This window comes from Salmo salar, chromosome ssa11, assembly GCF_905237065.1.
Source record: "Salmo salar chromosome ssa11, Ssal_v3.1, whole genome shotgun sequence".
In the NCBI taxonomy this organism is placed as follows: Eukaryota; Metazoa; Chordata; class Actinopteri; order Salmoniformes; family Salmonidae; genus Salmo; species Salmo salar.
The window spans coordinates 101,177,232-101,202,409 of NC_059452.1; the positions used below are offsets into that span (position 1 = coordinate 101,177,232).

The 25,178-nt window shown below is 42.1% G+C and overlaps 1 protein-coding gene across 2 annotated transcripts in view; it reads left to right on the forward strand.

Moving 5' to 3' along the window:
* LOC106591039 (relaxin receptor 2) overlaps positions 1-25,178 on the forward strand; it is a 269,349-nt gene that overhangs the window by 216,019 nt on the left and 28,152 nt on the right. Inside the window, exons 16-21 of one of the 2 annotated variants that reach the window (XM_045690182.1) lie at positions 3,143-3,288; positions 5,868-5,963; positions 11,214-11,382; positions 11,857-11,943; positions 19,959-20,090; positions 23,335-23,432. In XM_045690182.1, coding sequence (XP_045546138.1) covers positions 3,143-3,288; positions 5,868-5,963; positions 11,214-11,382; positions 11,857-11,943; positions 19,959-20,090; positions 23,335-23,432 — 728 coding nt within the window. The other variant, XM_045690183.1, reaches the window with a different exon arrangement.

A 25,178-nucleotide genomic window follows, 5' to 3' on the forward strand; every position in this document is an offset into this window, starting at 1 on the left:
TCAATACTTTCCATCGTTTTTGTCAAAATTGCTTCAGAAAATTTGGTTGGGGATCTTAATGGACAGCGATATTTAAACCTTGTCTCTGTTTTTATTTAAGTAGATTTAAGCCACGACTGAGACTAGACCACTCAGGAACATTCAACATCACTTGGTTGTGTTGTGTCTTTGCATAAAAATGTGTAATTGTCCCGCAGAAAAATAAAACCCTATCCCAGGATTAGGTTTTCAGAAGACTGAGGTGGGTTTTCATTTAAATTTTTACCTGGACTTTGCTCCTTTCATATTATTTTGATCCTAACAAAGTCCCCAGTCCCTGCTGGTGACAGGCATACCCATAACATGATGCTGCCACCACAATACTTGAAAATACAAAGGGCTCAACAACATTGCTTTCACTCCATATTACTGGCCTGTATGACATACTGCTAGATAATACGGAAAATAAATTAACTTTTTGGCCTAAATTAAAAACAACAGAGTTACGTCAAATCCAATACAACACAAAGTGAAACCATCTCTATTTTCAAGTATTGTGGTGGCAGCATCATGTTGTGTATGCATGTCATCGGCAGAGACTGGGGAGTTTGTCAGGATCAGAAGAAATATGAACTGATTAAAGCCCAGGTAAAAAGTTAAACCCACCTCAGTCTTCTGAAAACCTAACCCTTAGCTAAAGTTCTATTTTTCAACGGGACAATTACACAAATTCTAATGCAAAAGATACACCAAACTGGCTTTCTATGAGTTGTTGAGTGTTCCTGAGGGGTCTAGTGTCAGTCCTGACTTAAATTAGTTTGAAAATCAGAGACAAAGTTTGAATATTGCTGTCCATCAATGATTCCCAACCAAATTTAACAAGCTTGAGCAATTTTGACCAAAATAATGGATAACAATGGATATATGTTGCCCTGAGAGTTGTGCAAAGTTGGTAGAATATTATTCCAAGTGATTGACAGTTGTAATGGCTGCCAAAGGTGCTTTCACCAAGTATTCATGTGAAAAAGAGGTATGATGACATCAGTAATCAAGACATCTTTGTTTTTTGTTTTGTTTTTTCCTTAAGTTGGAAAATGTTCTATAACTTTCTTTCACTTTGAAAATGTGGAGAAGGTTGTGTAGATCTGCAGGTAAAATTACGTTTTAAGGCAGCAAAATGTGAAAAATGTTCAAGGGGGTGTAGACTCAAGCTGCATCCCTGTCTCACCGCATGACCCTGAGGAAAGAAATCTGTGTGTTTTAACAGCACACTTGTTGTTTGTGTACATGGATTTTATAATGTTGTATGTTTTACCCCAACATCGCTCTCCATCAATTTATATAGTAGACCCTCATGCCAAATTGAGTTCTGCAAAGCAGGAGAAGACTTTATTTTTGTTTTGGTTTGTTTGTTTGTCAATTAGAGTGCGCAAGGTAAATATGTGGTCTTTTGTATGGTAATTCGGTAAAAAGCCAATTTGACATTTGGTCAGGACGTTGTTTTCGCAGAGGAAACATAGGAATTTGCTGTTAATGATAATGCAGAGGATTTTCCCAAGGTTGCTGTTGAAGCATATCCCACAGTATTGGGGAGATCAGTCCTTGGTTCCAAATATTGGGGAAGATGCCAGAGCTGAGGATGATGTTAAAGAGTTAAAGTTTAGCCAATTTAAATGTGTGGTTTGTATATTTTATAATTTAATTTAGGATACCATCAACACCACAGGCCTTTTGGGGTTGGAGGGTTTGTATTTTGTCCTGTAGTTCAATGTAATTGGAGAATCCAGTGGGTTCTGATTCTAAGATGTTGTATTTGATCATGTAAATGTTTTTGCTGTTTGTTCTTTGTTATAAATCCAAAAAGATTGGAGAAGTGGTTTATCCACACATCTCCGTTTTGGATAGATAACTCTTCGTATGGTTGTTTGCTTAGTGTGTTCCAATTTTCCCAGAAGTGGTTAGATTCTATCGATTCTTCAATTACATTGAGCTGATCTCTGACATGCTGGTCCTTCTTTTTCCGTAGTGTATTTCTGTATTGTTTTAGTGATTCACCATAGTGATGGTGTAGACTCAGGTTTTCTGGGTCTCTGTTTTTGGTTGGATAGGTTGCTCAATTTCTTTCTTAGGGTTTTGTATTTTTCCTTTAACCATTTGTCATTGTTGTAACACATTTTTTAGGTTGTCTGCTTCACATTTTTTGATTTGTTAAGAAAGCTGAAAGGTCAAATATACCGTTTAGGCTTTCTACATGCAAGTTTACACCTTCACTATTGCAGTGAAACCATTATGTCCAGGAAATTCTCTAAAAGGATTGGATTTATTGTTGCCCAATAGTTTTTTTGGGTAGCTTTCTAAACTACTTTCCTTCATAGCATTTCTTAACAGTATTGAGTTCCTTTGGCTTTGATGCCTCATGACTGAGAATTGCTTTGTTCAAGTAGACTGTGATTTTGCTGTGATCTGAAAAGGGTGTCAGTGGGCTGACTGTGAACGCTCTGAGAGACTCTGGGTTGAGGTCGGTGATAAAGTAATCTACAGAACTACTGCCAAGGGATGAGCTATAGGTGTACCTACCATAGGGGTCCCCTCGAAGCCTACCATTGACTATGTACTGACCCTGCATGTGACAGAGCTGCAGGAGTTGTGACCCATTTTTTGTTGGTTGTTTTGTGGTAGTTGTGTCCAGGGGGGTATATTTGGGAAGGAATGCTGTCACCTCCAGGTAGGTGCTTGTCCCTCTGTGTGCTGAGAATGTCAGGTTATTGTCCAGTTCTGGCATTTAGGTCACCATTGTTAGGTTCTAATTCTCAGAGTAATAAAAGCTTAACCAAGTTTATTCTGTCACGTTTAACCCAGAATCCAACCCCATATACTAGTACATGTCCCTGGGCATAGACATGATTGACCTCACCATTTAGGATGGAGAATCTGTCTTCATTAAAGTATGGGGATTCTAGTGGGGGAATATAGGTAGCAAAAAAGAGGACATTTTTCTCTGTTAAGATTATTTCCTTTTTAATTTCTAGCTCTCTCTCTCACCGTCTCTCTCGCAACACAAGACAAACTACCCAGATACAATCTTGAACTCTTTGAACCCATCACAAATATGTACAGTCAGTGAGAATGTATTAAAGTTCTCTCTCTCTCTCGCTCTCCCCAGGTGCAGACTGTCTGATGGGAGTGTACCTGTTCTTTGTCGGTGTGTTTGACGTGAAGTTCCGAGGGGAGTACAATCGTAACGCTCTCCTGTGGATGGAGAGTGTGGAATGTCGAACCATCGGATTCCTGGCTATGCTCTCCTCAGAGGTGAATTAACACGCGCGTACACACAGACACACCTGTGGATGGAGAGAAAGTCCTCAGAGGTACAATGAGTATAGTTATTGGTGTCAGTTTACATACATAAATTACATTTTCCGGACTGAAGTTTTAATATATTTCTCTGCTCTCATTCTGATTCTTCCAGAACGTCATGTCCTGTCTGCAGGCTAACTCACAATGTCCTGAATATATTTCCTCTCCCAATAAATGTCTGAGGGAGTGTTCCAAATGGTAACCTACCCTCAATGTAGTGCACTACTTTAGGGTGCAATGTGGTGTGCCAGTTGGGACGCAGCCCAACTGGCAGCCCAAGCTGTTTCCCCTGAAGAAGTCTGGAGGATCACGATGTTCTAGTAGTCCCAGTCTGTTTGTGCCATCATGCCAAATCATTGTCACTCATTAGGTCCCGGTCTGTTTGGCAGGGCAATTCCATAGTCGGCAAGAAAGTAGAAACAGACTGACAGTCCACTGTTCTACTACAGAGTCCACTGTTCTACTACAGAGTCCACTGTTCTACTACAGAGTCCACTGTTCTACTACAGAGTCCACTGTTCTACTACAGAGTCCACTGTTCTACCACAGAGTCCACTGTTCTACCACAGAGTCCACTGTTCTACCACAGAGTCCACTGTTCTACCACAGAGTCCACTGTTCTACTACAGAGTCCACTGTTCTACCACAGAGTCCACTGTTCTACCACAGAGTCCACTGTTCTACCACAGAGTCCACTGTTCTACCACAGAGTCCACTGTTCTACTACAGAGTCCACTGTTCTACTACAGAGTCCACTGTTCTACTACAGAGTCCACTGTTCTACCACAGAGTCCACTGTTCTACCACAGAGTCCACTGTTCTACTACAGAGTCCACTGTTCTACCACAGAGTCCACTGTTCTACTACAGAGTCCACTGTTCTACTACAGAGTCCACTGTTCTACTACACTGTTCTACTACAGAGTCCACTGTTCTACTACAGAGTCCACTGTTCTACGACACTGTTCTGCTACAGAGTCCACTGTTCTACTACAGAGTCCACTGTTCTACTACAGAGTCCACTGTTCTACTACACTGTTCTACTACAGAGTCCACTGTTCTACTACAGAGTCCACTGTTCTACCACAGAGTCCACTGTTCTACCACAGAGTCCACTGTTCTACCACAGAGTCCACTGTTCTACCACAGAGTCCACTGTTCTACTACAGAGTCCACTGTTCTACTACAGAGTCCACTGTTCTACTACAGAGTCCACTGTTCTACCACAGAGTCCACTGTTCTACCACAGAGTCCACTGTTCTACCACAGAGTCCACTGTTCTACTACAGAGTCCACTGTTCTACCACAGAGTCCACTGTTCTACTACAGAGTCCACTGTTCTACTACACTGTTCTACTACAGAGTCCACTGTTCTACTACAGAGTCCACTGTTCTACGACACTGTTCTGCTACAGAGTCCACTGTTCTACTACAGAGTCCACTGTTCTACTACAGAGTCCACTGTTCTACTACACTGTTCTACTACAGAGTCCACTGTTCTACTACAGAATCCACTGTTCTACTACAGAGTCCACTGTTCTACTACACTGTTCTACTACACTGTTCTACTACACTGTTCTACTACAGAGTCCACTGTTCTACTACAGAGTCCACTGTTCTACTACAGAGTCCACTGTTCTACTACAGAGTCCATTGTTCTACTACAGAGTCCACTGTTCTACCACAGAGTCCACTGTTCTACCACAGAGTCCACTGTTCTACTACAGAGTCCACTGTTCTACTAGAGTCCACTGTTCTACTACAGAGTCCACTGTTCTACTACACTGTTCTACTACAGAGTCCACTGTTCTACTACAGAGTCCACTGTTCTACTACAGAGTCCACTGTTCTACCACAGAGTCCACTGTTCTACCACAGAGTCCACTGTTCTACTACACTGTTCTACTACAGAGTCCACTGTTCTACTACAGAGTCCACTGTTCTACTACACTGTTCTACTACAGAGTCCACTGTTCTACTACAGAGTCTACTGTTCTACTACAGAGTCCACTGTTCTACTACAGAGTCCACTGTTCTACCACAGAGTCCACTGTTCTACCACAGAGTCCACTGTTCTACTACAGAGTCCACTGTTCTACTACAGAGTCCACTGTTCTACCACAGAGTCCACTGTTCTACCACAGAGTCCACTGTTCTACCACAGAGTCCACTGTTCTACCACAGAGTCTACTGTTCTACTACAGAGTCTACTGTTCTACTACAGAGTCTACTGTTCTACTACAGAGTCTACTGTTCTACCACAGAGTCTACTGTTCTACCACAGAGTCCACTGTTCTACCACAGAGTCCACTGTTCTACCACAGGAATCAGTTGTCTTGACCTCTTGTAATGGTGTATCAGTTCTGTTTCTAATATATCTGACTAGGAAGAGAGAGAGACACTGAGAGAGAGTGTGTGTTTGTAACGGTAATATTGTATGTTACAGATATCAGTTTTGTTGCTGACCTACCTGACTGTCAAGAGACAGAGACAGACAAAGTGTATGTTTGTAACTGTAATGCTGTCTTCCAGGTATCAGTTCTGCTGCTGACCTACCTGACTCTGGAGAAGTTCCTGGTCATAGTGTTTCCCTTCAGCCACCTGAGACCTGGTAAACTACAGACTGTGGTGAGTCACACTATGCCTGCTTATAACACTACTTGTGCCCTCCTTTAACAGGACAAACTACATCATCTGCAATATCAGGTTATATATCTGATTACCAGGTAAACTACAGACTGAGTCTGTCAGCTGGTGACTTTATACACAAGCACTGCTGCACCATCTGTGACAATTATGTTGATCTATCTGTGACTTGGTTCAGGAAACTAGGCAAGAGATGCATTTCAACGTAAACATACATTTTTTATCAAAATGTGTTTTTTTGGCAGAAATGCTTTCTGGAACATGTGAACTTTCATGTACCTTAATAACAAACTTGTATGCCATCTGGAAATACGAATACAATTGTTAAATTACGAGCCTAGTTGGTTTAGCCTTGGAAGAAGACAGGAACCTTCCCGCTAGCCATGATTGGCTGAGATAATGGATGGGCTGGACATGCCGAGAGATGAGTTCTGATTGGTCTGTCATGTAGGGCTCTGTATGTGTAGATCATCCTTTCTAGATCATCCTTTCTAACACATTTTTTTTTTGAAGATATCACGAAGAACTGCAAAAGTGTTGCTAATGCTTTCTACTTAATGAAGTTTTGAAATCAGTGGAATGTCTGGTGGAGGCAGAGTATGATAGCTAAGGAGAGAAATTCTGCCATTTGATTGCAAATATGCAGAGGGAGTCGAAAAGAGAACACACAGAAGGCTGTTGTATAAAACACCTGTCTCTGGATTACATCTTCAAACTAAGGGCAACCATGGCATCCATGACAGAGAGGGAGAAGCGTTCATACATGTATAAGGGTAAGAGAGTCTAGCTAGCTACATTTTCAGATATTATAAGTTTCTAATTTTGACAAAGTCATTTTCATTGCAAGTTAATGCATACTGTTAGCTAGCTAGCTGGCTCGCTTGCTAACGTTACGTGTATGATCTGTGTAGGAATATTATTTGTAACTCAGAGCCATTTGCATTGCTAGTTTATGGCCTAATGTTAGCTAGCTAGCTAACATTGAACCTTGTTGGTTAGCTTTAGCTACCTGCAGGGTAGTAACATGAGTTGGGATTATGGTTAATTGTTTAGCTAGCTAGCTACAAATCTAAACAAAAGACTCCATTATGCAAGTAACCATTTCACTGTACCCTTTACACTTTCTGTATCCTGTGCATGTGACAAATAAACTTTAATTTGATTTGATATAGTGTGTGTTTACCAGAGACGGTAATGTGAAGAACAATATGACCTGCATCAAAGTCAAATAGGATATGAGACAGTGTCCAAGTTTTAATATTCTCCAGTAGAATGCCCTGCTTTTATTTTGTCACACTCACATCCTATTTTCTGTAATTAGGTCGCCATTAACTTGTAAATAATGATCTTGTTGTGAGTTTATATTCCTGTAATAATGAATCAAGTTTGCTAAAGTTAAGATGCTGTCAGCTATATGATACAGTCATTATTTGAACTGGCTAGCCAGCTAACTTAACCTTAGCTAACAAGCTAGAAACAAACCAAACCATTGTTTAGAAAGTTGCTTTTAGTTGCCTGTTTTACTAGATTGACATATACTAAATTAATTTTGAAATAGATGGACTTATTGGTGTTATGATATGTTGTGATGTTATGATATTTTGGACCACCAGGCTGCTGATGTCATGCAGCCTGTCGTTTTTGTGTTTATACTTTTTCATAACGACTATGGCAAGTTTGATGTCAGATGTCAATAGAATGTTCAGGATGTCACTACGACAACTGTCTACAGACATGTCGATAGATGTAGTTTAAACCAGCATTTAGTCATAATCTTTGGTTGTTTTGTACACTACTGTACTCACTATGTTTAGCACATGACCTCACATGTGAATCCTTAAAGAGATGGGTGGGGCTAAGGCTTAAGAGGGTGTGAATGATGCTAAATGGATGTAGGCAAAGAAGAGCTCTCCAGTATCACATTCAAGGGCCATTTTCTCAAAACGTGGGGTTACAAAGTTATACATTTTTCTTTCCCATTGTTCCTCAACTGTAGTGTGTGATATAGCATTTTCTAGCTCTGAGTCTCTACTTTTATACAAAGTAAAAAACACATTCTAAATTTAACCCCTGGTCGGGCTCGGACATCCAGCGAAAAATCCTATCGACATTAGCATAACGAAATGCAATATTTTTTTTTTCAAATATAGGACTATGTTATATCGTTTTATAGATACACCTCTCCTGAATCGAACCACGTTGTCCGATTTCAAAAAGGCTTTACAGCAAAAGCAAAACATTAGATTATGTTAGAGGAGTATATCGTAAAAGTAGCCACATAGCCATTTTCAGACCAACCACATGCATCACAAATAACCAAAAAACAGCTAAATGCAGCACTAACCTTTGACAATCTTCATCAGATGACACCCCTAGGACATCATGTTACACAATACATGCATTCTTTTCTTCGATAAAGTTCATATTTATATATAAAAACAGCATTTTACATCGGCGCGTAACGTTGACTAACTATTTTCCCTCAAATGCATCCGGTGAAACAGCGCTACAATTTACTAAATTACTATTCGAAAACATTTTTAAAATGTAATATTGTCATTCTAAGATTTATAGATGAATATCTCTTGAAAGCACCTGTAATGCCAGATTTAAAAATAACTTTACTGGGTAATCACACTTTGCAATAAAAGGGGATGCGATACTCAGAAAAATAGGCTACCGTTACAGGTCAGCGCCATCTTGGAACAATCGCATATCAAATCTAGTCTTGTATACTATTGTCAATAATCCCTTACCTTTGATTATCTTCATCAGAAAGCACTCCTAGGAATCCCAGGTCCACAACAAATGTATTTTCGTTCGAAAAAGTTAATCCACTTTCGAAAAAATTCATTTTTTTTTTATTTAGGTTCGTTCAAACATGTCAAACGTTGTATAACATAAATCTTTAGGGCCTTTTTCAACCAGAGCTCCAATAAGATTCAAGGGGGACGATTGCATTGTGTTTCAAAACGTTTCGAAAGGGGAGGGTGGCCAGGGGCGCCGGCGTCATAATGGTGATGGCCCTCTCCGTGTGACCACGTTCCACTGCGTCTCATTCATTCAGTTTTCACAGTAGAAGACTCAAATCACTTTGTAAAGACTGGGGACATCTAGTGGAAGCAATAGGAAGTGCTCAATGAACCATTGCTCACTGTGTGATTTACAGGCAAACTGATGAAGTTGAGTCCGCAATTCAGAATTCCACTTCCTGTTACGATCGGTCTCGGGGTTTTGACTGCCATATGAGTTCTGTTATACTCACAGACACCATTCAAACAGTTTTAGAAACTTTAGGGTGTTTTCTATCCACAAGTATTAATTATATGCATATCCTAGCTTCTGAGTTTGAGTAGGAGGCCGTTTAAATGGGCACAATTTTTTTTCAAAAATCGCTGTAGCGCCCCCTATCCTAGGTGAACGACAAGAGGTTAACTAGGCAAGTCAGTTAAGAAGAATTTCTTATTTACAATGACAACCCACTTGGAACAGTGGGTCAACTGCCTTGTTCAGCACAGATTTTTACCTTGTCAGCTCGGGGATTCGATCCAGCAATCTTTCAGTTACTGGCCCAGCGCTCTAACTACTAGGCTACCTGCTGCCCCTGGTTTGAGCCAGTCGGTCACATTTTATCCCTTCAATTCCAACTCTGGACCTCAAATGCTTCTTTTCATTCTTTCCCTTTAACCTCTCTGGGCAACAGCCAATGGAATCCCGTGGCGCGATATTCAAATACCTTAGAAATGCTATTACTTCAATTTCTCAAACATATGACTATTTTACACCATTTTAAAGACAAGACTCTCGTTAATCTAACCACACTGTCCGATTTCAAAAAGGCTTTACAACGAAAGCAAAACATTAGATTATGTCAGCAGAGTATCCAGCCAGAAATAATCAGACACCCATTTTTCAAGCTAGCATATAATGTCACAAAAACCAAAACCACAGCTAAATGCAGCACTAACCTTTGATGATCTTCATCAGATGACACTCCTAGGACATTATGTTATACAATACATGCATGTTTTGTTCAATCAAGTTCATATTTATATCAAAAACCAGCTTTTTACATTAGCATGTGACTAGCATTCCCACCGAACACTTCCGGTGAATTTACAAAATTACTCACGATAAACGTTCACAAAAAACATAACAATTATTTTAAGAATTATAGATACAGAACTCCTTTATGCAATCGCTATGTCCAATTTTAAAATAGCTTTTCGGTGAAAGCACATTTTGCAATATTCTGAGTAGATAGCCCAGCCATCACAGGCTAGCTATTTTGACACCCACCAAGTTTGGTACTCACCAAACTCAGATTTACTATAAGAAACATTTGATTACCTTTGCTGTTCTTCGTCAGAATGCACTCCCAGGACTTCTACTTCAATAACAAATGTTGGTTTGGTTCCAAATAATCCATAGTTATATCCAAATAGCGGCGTTTTGTTCGTGCGTTCAAGACACTATCCGAAGGGTAAAGAAGGGTGACGCGCCCGGCGCGTTTCGTGACAAAAAAAATCAAAATATTCCATTACCGTACTTCGAAGCATGTCAAACGCTGTTTAAAATCTATTTTTATGCGATTTTTCTCGTAAAAAAGCGATAATATTCCGACCGGGAAACCCTGTTTTCGTTCAAAGACTGAAAATGTAAACATGGAGTTGTCTCGTGCACGCGCACACCAGTCTCATTGTTCTCAGATCGACCACTTACCAAATGCGCTACTGTTTTTCAGCCAGAGACTGGAGAGTCATCATTCAACGTTCTGGCGCCTTCTGAGAGCCTATGGGAGCCGTAGAAAATGTCACTTTACAGCAGAGATCTTTTGTTTTGGATAGAGATGATCAAGAAGGCCAAGTAATGGTCAGAGAGGGCGCTTCCTGTTTGGAATCTTCTCAGGTTTTGGCCTGCCATATGAGTTCTGTTATACTCACAGACACCATTCAAACAGTTTTAGAAACTTTAGGGTGTTTTCTATCCAAATCAAACAATTATATGCATATTCTAGTTACACGGCAGGAGTAGTAACCAGATTAAATCGGGTACGTTTTTTATCCGGCCGTGCAAATACTGCCCCCTATCCCCGACAGGTTAATCAGGCACTGATTTAGACCTGGGACACTTTATCAGGTAGAACAAAAAAACAGCAGTAGTCTGGACCTCCAGGGTAAGATGTGAATACCGTGCCTATAGACAGTATTTTGTACCATCCCTCCCCACCAGGTGGTGCTAGTGTCTATCTGGGTGCTGGGGTTCATCATCGCTGTGGTTCCCTTGCTGAACGACGATCTGTTTGGGAACTACTATGGTCGCAACGGGGTCTGCTTCCCCCTCCACTCTGACAGACAGGAGAAACCCACTGCTAAAGGATACTCTATCGGAATTTTCCTTGGTACGGTGTGGTGTGTGTGTGTGTGTGTGTGTGTGTGTGTGTGTGTGTGTGTGTGTGTGTGTGTCTGTGTGTTTGTGTGCCTGCCAGCCTGCATGTATTTTTCTCATGCACATGTGTATCTCTCTATCTCTCTCTCTCGCTCTCCTTCTCCATCGCTCTCTCTAAATTGTGCAATTAAAGGGTTTCTAAATATCTAAAATCTCTATGGGTCTGAAACTGTTAGCATTCCTGTTAATAGTGTTCTCCTTTAACGAGTGTGTGTGTTAATTCTGCACTGTGTGTCTCCCCCTGTGTGTGCGTGTGTTTATTCTGCACTGTGTGTGTGTGTGTGTGTGTGTGTGTGTGTGTGTGTGTGTGTGTGTGTGTGTGTGTGTGTGTGTGTGTGTGTGTGTGTGTGTGTGTGTGTGTGTGTGTGTGTGTGTGTGTGTGTGTGTGTGTGTGTGTGTGTGTGTTTGTGTGTGTGTGTCTCCATAGGTCTGAACCTGGTAGCCTTCCTGGTGATAGTGTTCTCCTACTCCTCCATGTTCTACTCCATCTATAAGACTGGAATAAACGCTACAGGTACAGTGCTTTCAGAAAGTATTCATACCTCTGGACTTATTCCACATGTTGTGTTACAGCCTGAATTCAAAATTGATTAAATATATGTTTTTCTCACCCATCTACACACAATACCCCATAATGACATCGCAATGCCCCATAATGACATCACAATATCCCATAATGACAAAGTGAAAATATGTTTTTAGACATTTTTGCACATTTATTAAAAATGAAATACGGAAATATCTAATTTACATAAGTATTCAAATCAAATCAAATCAAATTTATTTTTATATAGCCCTTCGTACATCAGCTGATATTCTCAAAGTGCTGTACATAAACCCAGCCTAAAACCCCAAACAGCAAGCAAAGCATGTGAAAGAAGCACGGTGGCTAGGAAAAACTCCCTAGGAAAAACTCCCTAGAAAGGCCAAAAACCTAGGAAGAAACCTAGAGAGGAACCAGGCTATGAGGGGTGGCCAGTCCTCTTCTGGCTGTGCAGGGTGGATATTATAACAGAACATGGTCAAAATGTTAAAATGTTAAAATGTTCATAAATGACCAGCATGGTCAAATAATAATAATCATAGTAGTTGTCGAGGGTGCAACAAGCACGTCCGGTGAACAGGTCAGGGTTCCATAGCCGCAGGCAGAACAGTTGAAACTGGAGCAGCAGCACGGCCAGGTGGACTGGGGACAGCAAGGAGTCATCATACCAGGTAGTCCTGAGGCATGGTCCTAGGGCTCAGGTCCTCCGAGAGAAAGACAGAAAGAGAGAAAGAGAGAATTAGAGAGAGCATATTTAAATACACACAGGACACCGGATAAGACAAGAGAAATACTCCAGATGTAACAGACTGACCCTAGCCCCCGACACATAAACTACTGCAGCATAAATACTGGAGGCTGAGACAGGAGGGATCAGAAGACACTGTGGCCCCATCCGATGATACCCCCGGACAGGGCCAAACAGGCAGGATATAACCCCACCCACTTTGCCAAAGCACAGCCCCCACACCACTAGAGGGATGTCTCCAACCACCAACTTACCGTCCTAAGACAAGGCCGAGTATAGCCCACAACGATCTCCGCCATGGCACAACCCAAGGGGGGGGGCGCCAACCCAGACAGGAAGACCACGTCAGTGACTCAACCCACTCAAGTGACGCACCCCTCCCATGGAGGGCATGGAAGAACACCAGTAGGCCAGTGACTCAGCCCCTGTAAAAGGGTTAGAGGCAGAGAATCCCAGTGGAAAGAGTGGAACCTGCAAGGCAGAGACAGCAAGGGCGGTTCGTTGCTCCAGCCTTTCCGTTCCTCTTCACACTCCTGGGCCAGACTATACTTAATCATAGGACCTACTGAAGAGATAAGTCTTCAGTAAAGACTTAAAGGTTGAGACTGAGTCTGCGTCTCTCACATTGGTAGGCAGACCATTCCATAAAAATTGAGCTCTATAGGAGAAAGCCCTACCTCCAGCCGTTTGCTTAGAAATTCTAGGGACAATTAGGAGGCCTGCGTCTTGTGACCGTAGCGTACGTGTAGGTATGTACGGCAGGACCAAATCGGAAAGATAGGTAGGAGCAAGCCCATGTAATGCTTTGTAGGTTAGCAGTAAAACCTTGAAATCAGCCCTTGCCTTAACAGGAAGCCAGTGTAGGGAGGCTAGCACTGGAGTAATATCATCAAATTTTTTGGTTCTAGTCAGGATTCTAGCAGCCGTATTTAGCACTAACTGAAGTTTATTTAGTGCTTTATCCGGGTAGCCGGAAAGTAGAGCATTGCAGTAGTCCAGCCTAGAAGTAACAAAAGCATGGATTAATTTTTCTGCGTCATTTTTGGACAGAAAATTTCTGATTTTTGCAATGTTACGTAGATGGAAAAAAGCTGTCCTTGAAACAGTCTTGATATGTTCTTCAAAAGAGAGATCAGGGTCCAGAGTAACGCCGAGGTCCTTCACAGTTTTATTTGAGACGACTGTACAACCATCCAGATTAATTGTCAGATTCAACAGAAGATCTCTTTGTTTCTTGGGAATCAGAACAAGCATCTCTGTTTTGTCCGAGTTTAAAAGTAGAAAGTTTGCAGCCATCCACTTCTTTATGTCTGAAACACACGCTTCTAGCGAGGGCAATTTTGGGGCTTCACCATGTTTCATTGAAATGTACAGCTGTGTGTCGTCCGCATAGCAGTGAAATTTAACATTATGTTTTCGAATGACATCCCCAAGAGGTAAAATATATAGTGAAAACAATAGTGGTCCTAAAACGGAACCTTGAGGAACACCGAAATTTACAATTGATTTGTCAGAGGACAAACCATTCACAGAGACAAACTGATATCTTTCCGACAGATAAGATCTAAACCAGGCCAGAACTTGTCCATGTAGACCAATTTGGGTTTCCAATCTCTCCAAAAGAATGTGGTGATCGATGGTATCAAAAGCGGCACTAAGATCTAGGAGCACGAGGACAGATGCAGAGCCTCGGTCTGACGTCATTAAAAGGTCATTTACCACCTTCACAAGTGCAGTCTCAGTGCTATGATGGGGTCTAAAACCAGACTGAAGCGTTTCGTATACATTGTTTGTCTTCAGCGAGTTGCTGTGCAACAGCTTTTTCTAAAATTTTTGAGAGGAATGGAAGATTCGATATAGGCCGATAGTTTTTTATAATTTCTGGATCAAGATTCGGCTTTTTCAAGAGAGGCTTTATTACTGCCACTTTTAGTGAGCTTGGTACACATCCGGTGGATAGAGAGCCGTTTATTATGTTCAACATAGGAGGGCCAAGCACAGGAAGCAGCTCTTTCAGTAGTTTAGTTGGAATAGGGTCCAGTATGCAGCTTGAGGGTTTGGAGGCCATGATTATTTTCATCATTGCGTCAAGGGATATAGTACTAAAACACTTTAGTATCTCCCTTGATCCTAGGTCCTGGCAGAGTTGTGCAGACTCAGGACAATGGAGCTTTGGAGGAATACCCAGATTTAAAGAGGAGTCTGTAATTTGCTTTCTAATGATCATGATCTTTTCCTCAAAGAAGTTCATAAATTTATTACTGCTGAAGTGAAAGCCATCCTCCATTTGCGAAGGCTGCTTTTTAGTTAGCTTTGCGACAGTATCAAAAAGAAATTTCGGATTGTTCTTATTTTCCTCAATTAAGTTGGAAAAATAGGATGATCGAGCAGCAGTAAGGGCTCTTCGATACTGCACGGTACTGTCTTTCCAAGCTAGTCGGAAGACTTCCAGTTTGGTGTGGCGCCATTTCCGTTCCAATTTTCTGGAAGCTTGCTTCAGAGCTCGTGTATTTTCTGTATACCAGGGAGCTAGTTTCTTATGACAGATGTTTTTAGTTTTTAGGGGTGCAACTGCATCTAGGGTATTGCGCAAGGTTAAATTGAGTTCCTCGGTTAGGTGGTTAACTGATTTTTGTCCTCTGACGTCCTTGGGTAGGCAGAGGCAGTCTGGAAGGGCATCAAGGAATCTTTGGGTTGTCTGAGAATTTATAGCACGACTTTTAATGCTCCTTGGTTGGGGTCTGAGCAGATTATTTGTTGCAATTGCAAACGTAATAAAATGGTGGTCCGATAGTCCAGGATTATGAGGAAAAACATTTAGATCCACAACATTTATTCCATGGGACAAAACTAGGTCCAGAGTATGACTGTGGCAGTGAGTAGGTCCAGAGACATGTTGGACAAAACCCACTGAGTCGATGATGGCTCCGAAAGCCTTTTGGAGTGGGTCTGTGGACTTTTCCATGTGAATGTTAAAGTCACCAAAAATTTGAATATTATCTGCTATGACTACAAGATCCGATAGGAATTCAGGGAACTCAGTGAGGAACACTGCATATGGCCCAGGAGGCCTATAAACAGTAGCTATAAAAAGTGAGTGAGTAGGCTGCATAGATTTCATGACTAGAAGCTCAAAAGACGAAAACGTCATTGTTGTTTTTTTTTTGTAAATTGAAATTTGCTATCGTAAATGTTAGCAACACCTCCGCCTTTGCCGGATGCACGGGGGGTATGGTCACTAATGTAACCAGGGGTGAGGCCTCATTTAACACAGTAAATTCATCAGGCTTAAGCCATGTTTCAGTCAGGCCAATCACATCAAGATTATTATCAGTGATTAGTTCATTGACTATAACTGCCTTGGAAGTGAGGGATCTAACATTAAGTAACCCAATTTTGAGATGTGAGGTATCACAATCTCTTTCAATAATGGCAGGAATGGAGGAGGTCTTTATACTAGTGAGATTGCTAAAGCGAACACCGCCATTTTTAATTTTGCCCAACCTAGATCGAGGCACAGACACGGTCTCAATGGGGAAAGCTGAGCTGACTACGCTGACTGTGCTAGTGGCAGACTCCACTAAGCTGGCAGGCTGGCTAACAGCCTGCTGCCTGGCCTGCACCCTATTTCATTGTGGAGCTAGAGGAGTTAGAGCCCTGTTTATGTTCGTAGATAAGATGAGAGCACCCCTCCAGCTAGGATGGAGTCGGTCACTCCTCAACAGGCCAGGCTTGGTCCTGTTTGTGGGTGAGTCCCAGAAAGAGGGCCAATTATCTACAAATTCTATCTTTTGGGAGGGGCAGAAAACAGTTTTCAACCAGCGATTGAGTTGTGAGACTCTGCTGTAGAGCTCATCACTCCCCCTAACTGGGAGGGGGCCAGAGACAATTAATCGATGCCGACACATCTTTCTAGCTGATTTACACGCTGAAGCTATGTTGCGCTTGGTGACCTCTGACTGTTTCATCCTAACATCGTTGGTGCCGACGTGGATAACAATATCTCTATACTCTCTACACTCGCCAGTTTTAGCTTTAGCCAGCACCGTCTTTAGATTAGCCTTAACGTCGGTAGCCCTGCCCCCTGGTAAACAGTGTATGATCGCTGGATGATTAGTTTTAAGTCTAATACTGCGGGTAATGGAGTCGCCAATGACTAGGGTTTTCAATTTGTCAGAGCTAATGGTGGGAGCCGTCGGCGTCTCAGACCCCACAGCGGGAGGAGTAGAGACCAGAGAAGTCTCGGCCTCCGACTCCGACTCGCTTAATGGGGAGAACCGGTTGAAAGTTTCTGTCGGCTGAATAAGCGACACCGGTTGAGCATTCCTTCAGCGTTTCCCTCCAGAAGCCATGAGAAAGTTGTCCGGCTGCGGGGACCGTGCGAGGGGGTTTATACTAACGTTACTATCTGTATTTACTGGTGGCACAGACGCTGTTTCATCCTTTCCTACACTGAAATTACCCTTGCCTAACGATCGCGTCTGAAGCTGGGCTTGCAGCACAGCTATCCTTGCCGTAAGGCGATCGTTCTCCTGTATATTATAAGTAGAACGACTGCAATTAGAAGGCATCATGTTAATGTTACTTAGCTTCGGCTGTTTGAAGTCCTGACGAACCATGTCCAGATAAAACCTCCGGGGTGAAAAAGTTGAATGAAAAAAGTTGAGTGAGGGAAAAAGTAAAAATATACGGTAATGAAAAAGTAAAAAACCGTCAGGTATCAAAGTAAGATCGGCAACAAAAATGCACAGCAGCGTAAACAAGTCTGCAAGTTGTGACCGGAAACAGGAAACAGGAAGTATTCACACTCCTGAGAGTGTTCGAATCACCGTTGACAGCGATTACAGCTGTGAGTCTTTCTTGGGTAAGTCTCTAAGCAATTTTGTACACCTGGATTGTACAATATTTGCACATTATTATACAAAAAATATTCAAGCTCAAATAAGTTGGTTGTTGATCATTGCTAGACAGCCATTTCCAAGTCTTGCCATAGATTTCTAAGCCGATTGAAGTCAAACTGTAACTATGCCACTCAGGAACATTTTTTTTTGTAAATTCAAAACAAACACATACAAACACAAGCAAACATCAACGACGTCACCCTGCCCAGACCCACCAGCTCACACCCCCTTCTCCAGTGCCCGCATCACACTCTGCCACATTACCTTAAACTGCATCATTTTGTTTCTCTCCCTTGCCTACGGATTTTCAACATTTAGAGCAATCAATGTGTACACTCAGTGGCCAGTTGACACCAGGCAGGATGGGGCCATGGACTCATGCCAGTGGAGGCTGCTGAGGGGAATGGCTCATAGTAATGGCCGGAACGGAGCAAATGGAATGGCAACAAACACCTAGAAACCATGTGTTTGATCTATTTGATTCCATTCCGCTCCAGTCATTACCACCAGTCCATTCTCCCCAATTAAGGTGCCACCAACCTCTGACTCATGCTGTTTACGCCAAATCCTGACTCTGTCATCAGCATGACGTAACAGTAACCAGGATTCGTCGGACCAGGTGATGTTTTTCTACTGGCGCCACTTCTTGTTTTAAGCTGATAGGAGTGGAGCCCAGTGTGGTCATCTGCTGCAATAGCCTATCCGTGACAAGGACCAACGACAGTTGGCACCGAGATTCTGCACCAGTTTTGTACTGCGCCGTTATCTGCCTGTTTGTAGCCCACCGATTTTTGCCTATTCTTGCCATTCTCCTTCCACCTCTCATCAACTAGCAGTTTTTGTGCCCAGGACTGCCGCTGACTGGATGTTTTTTTGTTTGTAGCAGCATTCTCGGTAAACCCTTGACACTGTCGTGCGTGAAAATCCCAGGAGGATGGCAGTTTTTGAGATACTGGAACCGGCACGCCTGGCACCGAAGATCATACCACGCTCAAAGTCGCTTAGGTCACTCGTTTTGCCCATTCTGACGTTCTGTAAAACAGTAACTGAATGCCTCAATACCTGTGTGCCTGCTTTATCTCGCAAGCCACGGCCACGTGACTCAATGTGTGTAGGAGCGAACCTTGTGTTTTAGGTTATTGTCCTGCTGAAAGGTGAATTTGTCCCCCAGTGTCTGTTGGAAAGCAGACTGAACCAGGTTTTCCTGTAGGATTTTGCCTGTGCTTAGCTCTATTCCGTTTATTTTTATCCTAAAAAACTCCAGTCCTTGCCGATGACAAACATACCCATAACATGATGCAGCCACCACCATGCTTGAAAATACTGTATGAAGAGTGGTACTCAGTGATGTGTTGTGTTGGATTTGCCCCAAACATAATGCTTTGTATTCCGGACATAAAGTACATTTCTTAGGCAATTTTTTTAGCAGTCTGACTTTTGTGCCTTATTACAAACAGGGTGCATGTTTAGGATTTTTTTTTATTCTGTACAAGCGTCCTCCTTTGCATTCTGTCATTTAGATTCATACTGTGGAATAACCACAATGTTGTTGATCCATCCTCAGTTTTCTCCTGTCACAGCCACTAAACTCTGTAACTAATTTAAAGTCATTGGCCTCATGATAAAATCACTTAGCGGTTTCCTTCCTCTCCGGCAACTCGGTTAGGAAGGACGCCTGTATCTTTGTAGTGACTGGTTGTATTGATTCAGCTTCCAAAGTGTAATTAATAACTTCACCATGCTCAAAGGGATATTCAATGTCTGCTTTTGTGGTTTACTATGTGTTTGAAATTCACTGGTGAAGTAATTCAAAAATCATGTTAAACACTATTGCACACAGAGTTAGTCCATGCAACTTAAGCACTTGTTAAGCACATTTTTACTCATTTTTAGGGAATTTGTAAACATTTCTAAAAACGTAATTCCACTTTGACATTATGGGGCATTGTGTGTAGGCAAGTCAAATCAAATCAAAGCAAGTGACACAAAATCTTAATTTTATCTATTTTAAATTCAAGCTGAACACAACAAAATGTGGAATAGGTCAAGGGGTGTGAATACTTTCTGAAGGCACTGTAAAGGAAGACCACAAGTGAACTACCTGAACCCTCTTGTAAAAAGTAAACAATCTCTTACTTGAATATTATTTGTAGTTGACGCTTTGTTGAGGAGCAGGCTACACAGAGACCTGACTGTAGCTAACAGGCTGTTCTGTTACAGACCTGAGGAGCAGGCTACACAGAGACATGGCTGTAGCTAACAGGCTGTTCTGTTACAGACCTGAGGACCAGGCTACACAGAGACATGGATGTAGCTAACATGTTGTTCTGTTACAGACCTGAGGAGCAGGCTACACAGAGACGTGGCTGTAGCTAACAGGTTCTTCTTCATCGTCTTCTCTGACGCCCTCTGCTGGATCCCCATCTTCCTGGTCAAGATACTGTCCCTGCTGCAGGTCGAGATACCAGGTAAATACTGTCCCTGTTGCAGGTCGAGATACCAGGTAAATACTGTCCCTGTTGCAGGTCGAGATACCAGGTAAATACTGTCCCTGTTGCAGGTCGAGATACCAGGTAAATACTGTCCCTGTTGCAGGTCGAGATACCAGGTAAATACGGTCCCTGTTGCAGGTCGAGATACCAGGTTAATACTGTCCCTGTTGCAGGTCGAGATACCAGGTAAATACTGTCCTTGTTGCAGGTCGAGATACCAGGTAAATACTGTCTCTGTTGCAGGTCGAGATACCAGGTAAATACTGTCTCTGTTGCAGGTCGAGATACCAGGTAAATACTGTCCCTGTTGCAGGTCGAGATACCAGGTAAATACTGTCTCTGTTGCAGGTCGAGATACCAGGTAAATACTGTCCCTGTTGCAGGTCGAGATACCAGGTAAATACTGTCCCTGTTGCAGGTCGAGATACCAGGTAAATACTGTCCCTGTTGCAGGTCGAGATACCAGGTAAATACTGTCCCTGTTGCAGGTCGAGATACCAGGTAAATACTGTCCCTGTTGCAGATCGAGATACCAGGTAAATACTGTCTCTGTTGCAGGTCGAGTTACCAGGTAAATACTGTCCCTGTTGCAGGTCGAGATACCAGGTAAATACTGTCCCTGTTGCAGGTCGAGATACCAGGTAATCATTGTTGGGGAAGCTACTCTGAAAAGATAGTTTACCCAGCTATCAATTAGTTTCCACAGAAGTTATGCTACACTAAAGCTACCCCTATGAAAAATATATACTGCTCAAAAAAATAAAGGGAACACTTAAACAACACATCCTAGATCTGAATGAAAGAAATAATCTTATTAAATACTTTTTTCTTTACATAGTTGAATGTGCTGACAACAAAATCACACAAAAATAATCAATGGAAATCCAACTTATCAACCCATGGAGGTCTGGATTTGGAGTCACACTCAAAATTAAAGTGGAAAACCACACTACAGGCTGATCCAACTTTGATGTAATGTCCTTAAAACAAGTCAAAATGAGGCTCAGTAGTGTGTGTGGCCTCCACGTGCCTGTATGACCTCCCTACAACGCATATGGTCTCACAAGGGGTCTGAGGATCTCATCTCGGTACCTAATGGCAGTCAGGCTACCTCTGGCGAGCACATGGTGGGCTGTGCGGCCCCCCAAAGAAATGCCACCCCACACCATGACTGACCCACCGCCAAACCGGTCATGCTGGAGGATGTTGCAGGCAGCAGAACGTTCTCCACGGCATCTCCAGACTCTGTCACGTCTGTCACGTGCTCAGTGTGAACCTGCTTTCATCTGTTAAGAGCACAGGGCGCCAGTGGCGAATTTGCCAATCTTGGTGTTTTCTGGCAAATGCCAAAAGTCCTGCACGGTGTTGGGCTGTAAGCACAACCCCCACCTGTGGACGTCGGGCCCTCATACCACCCTCATGGAGTCTGTTTCTGACCGTTTGAGCAGACACATGCACATTTGTGGCCTGCTGGAGGTCATTTTGCAGGGCTCTGGCAGTGCTTCTCCTGCTCCTCCTTGCACAAAGGAGGAGGTAGCGGTCCTGCTGCTGGGTTGTTGCCCTCCTACGACCTCCTCCACATCTCCTGATGTACTGGCCTGTCTCCTGGTAGCGCCTCCATGCTCTGGACACTACGCTGACAGACACAGCAAACCTTCTTGCCACAGCTCGCATTGATGTACCATCCTGGATGAGCTGCACTACCTGAGCCACTTGTGTGGGTGGTGGACTCCGTCACATGCTACCACTAGAGTGAAAGCACCGCCAGCATTCAGAAGTGACCAAAACATCAGCCAGGAAGCATAGGAACTGAGAAGTGGTCTGTGGTCCCCACCTGCAGAACCACTCCTTTATTGGGGGTGTCTTGCTAATTGCCTATAATTTCCACCTGTTGTCTATTCCATTTGCACAACAGCATGTGAAATTTATTGTCAATCAGTGTTGCTTCCTAAGTGAACAGTTTGATTTCACAGAAGTGTGATTGACTTGGAGTTACATTGTGTTGTTTAAGTGTTCCCTTTATTTTTTGAGCAGTGTAGTTTACTTAACTAAAGTTCCTTTGAAAACGAATTAGTGAAAAATGATCATATGTAAATCGGAAATGTCATAGACTATAAATTGTAACAACAGATCACTTTGGGGTGATATGTTAAAAGCCTATTAACATCAGGCTTGATGACCCCAGCAAAAATCTGCCTCACAATGAAGAGTTTTACCATTTTATTTTCAGGACAACCAGGGCTACAAGTAGAACACAAAACAAGTTGAAATAATCAGTTGCATTTATGAGCTATATTGACTAATGTCAATAAAATAAAAAGATCTGCCAAGCAAAAACGTGATAAAAGATGTATTTAAAGAATGCTGTAATACATAAATTGTTTGCTCAGTAGGAAATGAATATCCAACTAGTCAGTGACAACTGTGTGGAGGTTGGAGTTTGTGACCGTAGGAATTAAACACAAAAGGATGTTTCAAGTGAGAATTAGGCACGTCTGATGCCTAAAAAGAAAGGAAATGATTGCCTACTTCACCCATATTTAATTTTATTTTTGTGAAAAAAGTAGTGTATAGTTCCAGTAGATAGCTACACCGCTACATGGTAAAACAGTAGTGTGTAGTTCCAGTAGTTAGCTACACTGCTACATGGTAAAACAGTAGTGTGTATTTCCAGTAGTTAGCTACACCGCTACATGGTAAAACAGTAGTGTGTATTTCCAGTAGTTAGTTACACCGCTACATGGTAAAACAAAAGTGTGTAGTTCCAGTAGTTAGCTACATGGTAAAACAACAGTGTGTATTTCCAGTTGTTAGCTACACCGCTACATGGTAAAACAATAGTGTGTAGTTCCAGTAGTTAGCTACACCGCTACATGGTAAAACAGTAGTGTGTAGTTCCAGTAGTTAGCTACACTGCTACATGGTAAAACAATAGTGTGTAGTTCCAGTAGTTAGCTACATGGTAAAAGAGTAGTGTATAGTTCCAGTAGTTAGCTATACCGCTACATGGTAAAAAAAAGCAATTAACTAGTGGAAACACTACCTAGATTTGAATTGAGTTCAACTACCACCAAGCTAACGCAAAACAAAGTTAAATTACTAGTTGACCTACATGAAGTTCACTACTCCCCAACACTGCAAGTAATACACAAGGACACAACACCCACCATCCCACCCCACATGCACACACCTCTAACTTCCTCTCTCTCTCCCCCTCCAGGTACCATCTCATCCTGGGTGGTGATCTTTATATTACCCATCAACAGTGCCCTGAACCCTATCCTCTACACCCTGACTACCAGCTTCTTCAGAGAACAGGTAGTGGTTGCAAACTAAATGGCACCCTATTTCCTGTATAGTGCACTACTTTTGATCAGGACCCATGGGGCTTTGGTCAAAAGTAGAGCACTAAAAACGGAATAGGATGCCATTTTGGACGTAAGCTCTATTTTTTTATTTAAATGTACCTTACACCACTGGTAAATATAATATATATATATATATATATATATATATATATATCACACAGTTGAAGTTGGAAGTTTACATACACTTAGGTTGGAGTCATTAAAACTCTTTTTTTTAACCACTCCACAAATTTCTTGTGAACAAACTATAGTTTTGGCAAGTCGGTTAGGACATCTACTTTGTGCATGAGACATTTACATTTTCCAACAATTGTTTACAAACAGATTATTTCACTTATAATTCACTGTATCACAATTCCAGTAGGTCAGAAGTTTACATACACTAATTTGACTGTGCCTTTAAACAGCTTGGAAAATTCCAGAAAATGTCTTGGCTTTAGAAGCTTCTGATAGGCTCATTGACATCATTTGAGTCAATTGGAGGTGTACCTGCAGATATATTTCAAGGCCTACCTTCAAACTCAGTGCCTCTTTGCTTGACATCATGGGAAAATCAAAATAAATCAGCCAAGACCTCAGAAAATAAATTGTAGACCTCCACAATTCTGGTTCATCCTTGGGAGCAATTTCCAAATGCCTGAAGGAACCACGTTCATCTGTACAAACAATAGTATGCAAGTATTAACACCATGGGACCATGCAGCCATCATACTGCTCAGGAAGGAGACGCGTTCTGTCTCTTAGAGATGAACATACTTTGGTGCGAAAAGTGCAAATCGATCCCAGAATACCAGCAAAGGCCCTTGTAAAGATGCTGGAGGAAACAGGTACAAAAGTATCTATATCCACAGTAAAACGAGTCCTATATCGACATAACCTGAAAGGCCGCTCAGCAAGGAAAAAGCCACTGCTCCAAAACCGCCATAAAAAAGCCAGACTACAGTTTGCAACTGCACATGGGGACAAAGATCGTACTTTTTGGACAAATGTCCTCTGGTCTGATGAAACAAAAATAGAACTGTTTGGCCATAATGACCAACGTTATGTTTGGAGGAAAAAGGGGGAGACTCGCAAGCCGAAGAACACCATCCCAACCGTGAAGCACGGGGGTGGCAGCATAATGTTGTGGTGGTGCTTTGCTGCAGGAGGGACTGGTGCACTTCACAAAATAGATGGCATCATGAGAAGTAAAATTATGTGGATATATTGAATCAACATCTCAAGACATCAGTCAGGAAGTTAAAACTTGGTCGCAAATGGGTCTTCCAAATGGACAATGACCCCAAGCATACTTCCAAAGTTGTGGCAAAATGGCTTAAGGACAACAAAATAAAGGTAATGGAGTGGCCATCACAAAGCCCTGACCTCAAGCCTATAGAAAATTTGTTGGCAGAACTGAAAAAGCGTGTGTGAGCAAGGAGGCCTACAAACCTGACTCAGTTACACCAGCTCTGTCAGGCTGAATTGGTCAAAATTCACACAATTTATTGTTAGAAGCTTGTGGAAGGCTACCCGAAACGTTTGACCCAAGTTAAACAATTTAAAGGCAATGCTACCGAATACTAATTGAGTGTATGTAAACTTCTGACCCACTGGGAATGTGATGAAAGAAATAAAAGCTGAAATAAATAATTCTCTCTACTATTACTCTGACATTTCACATTCTTAAAATGAAGTGGTGATCCTAACTGACCTA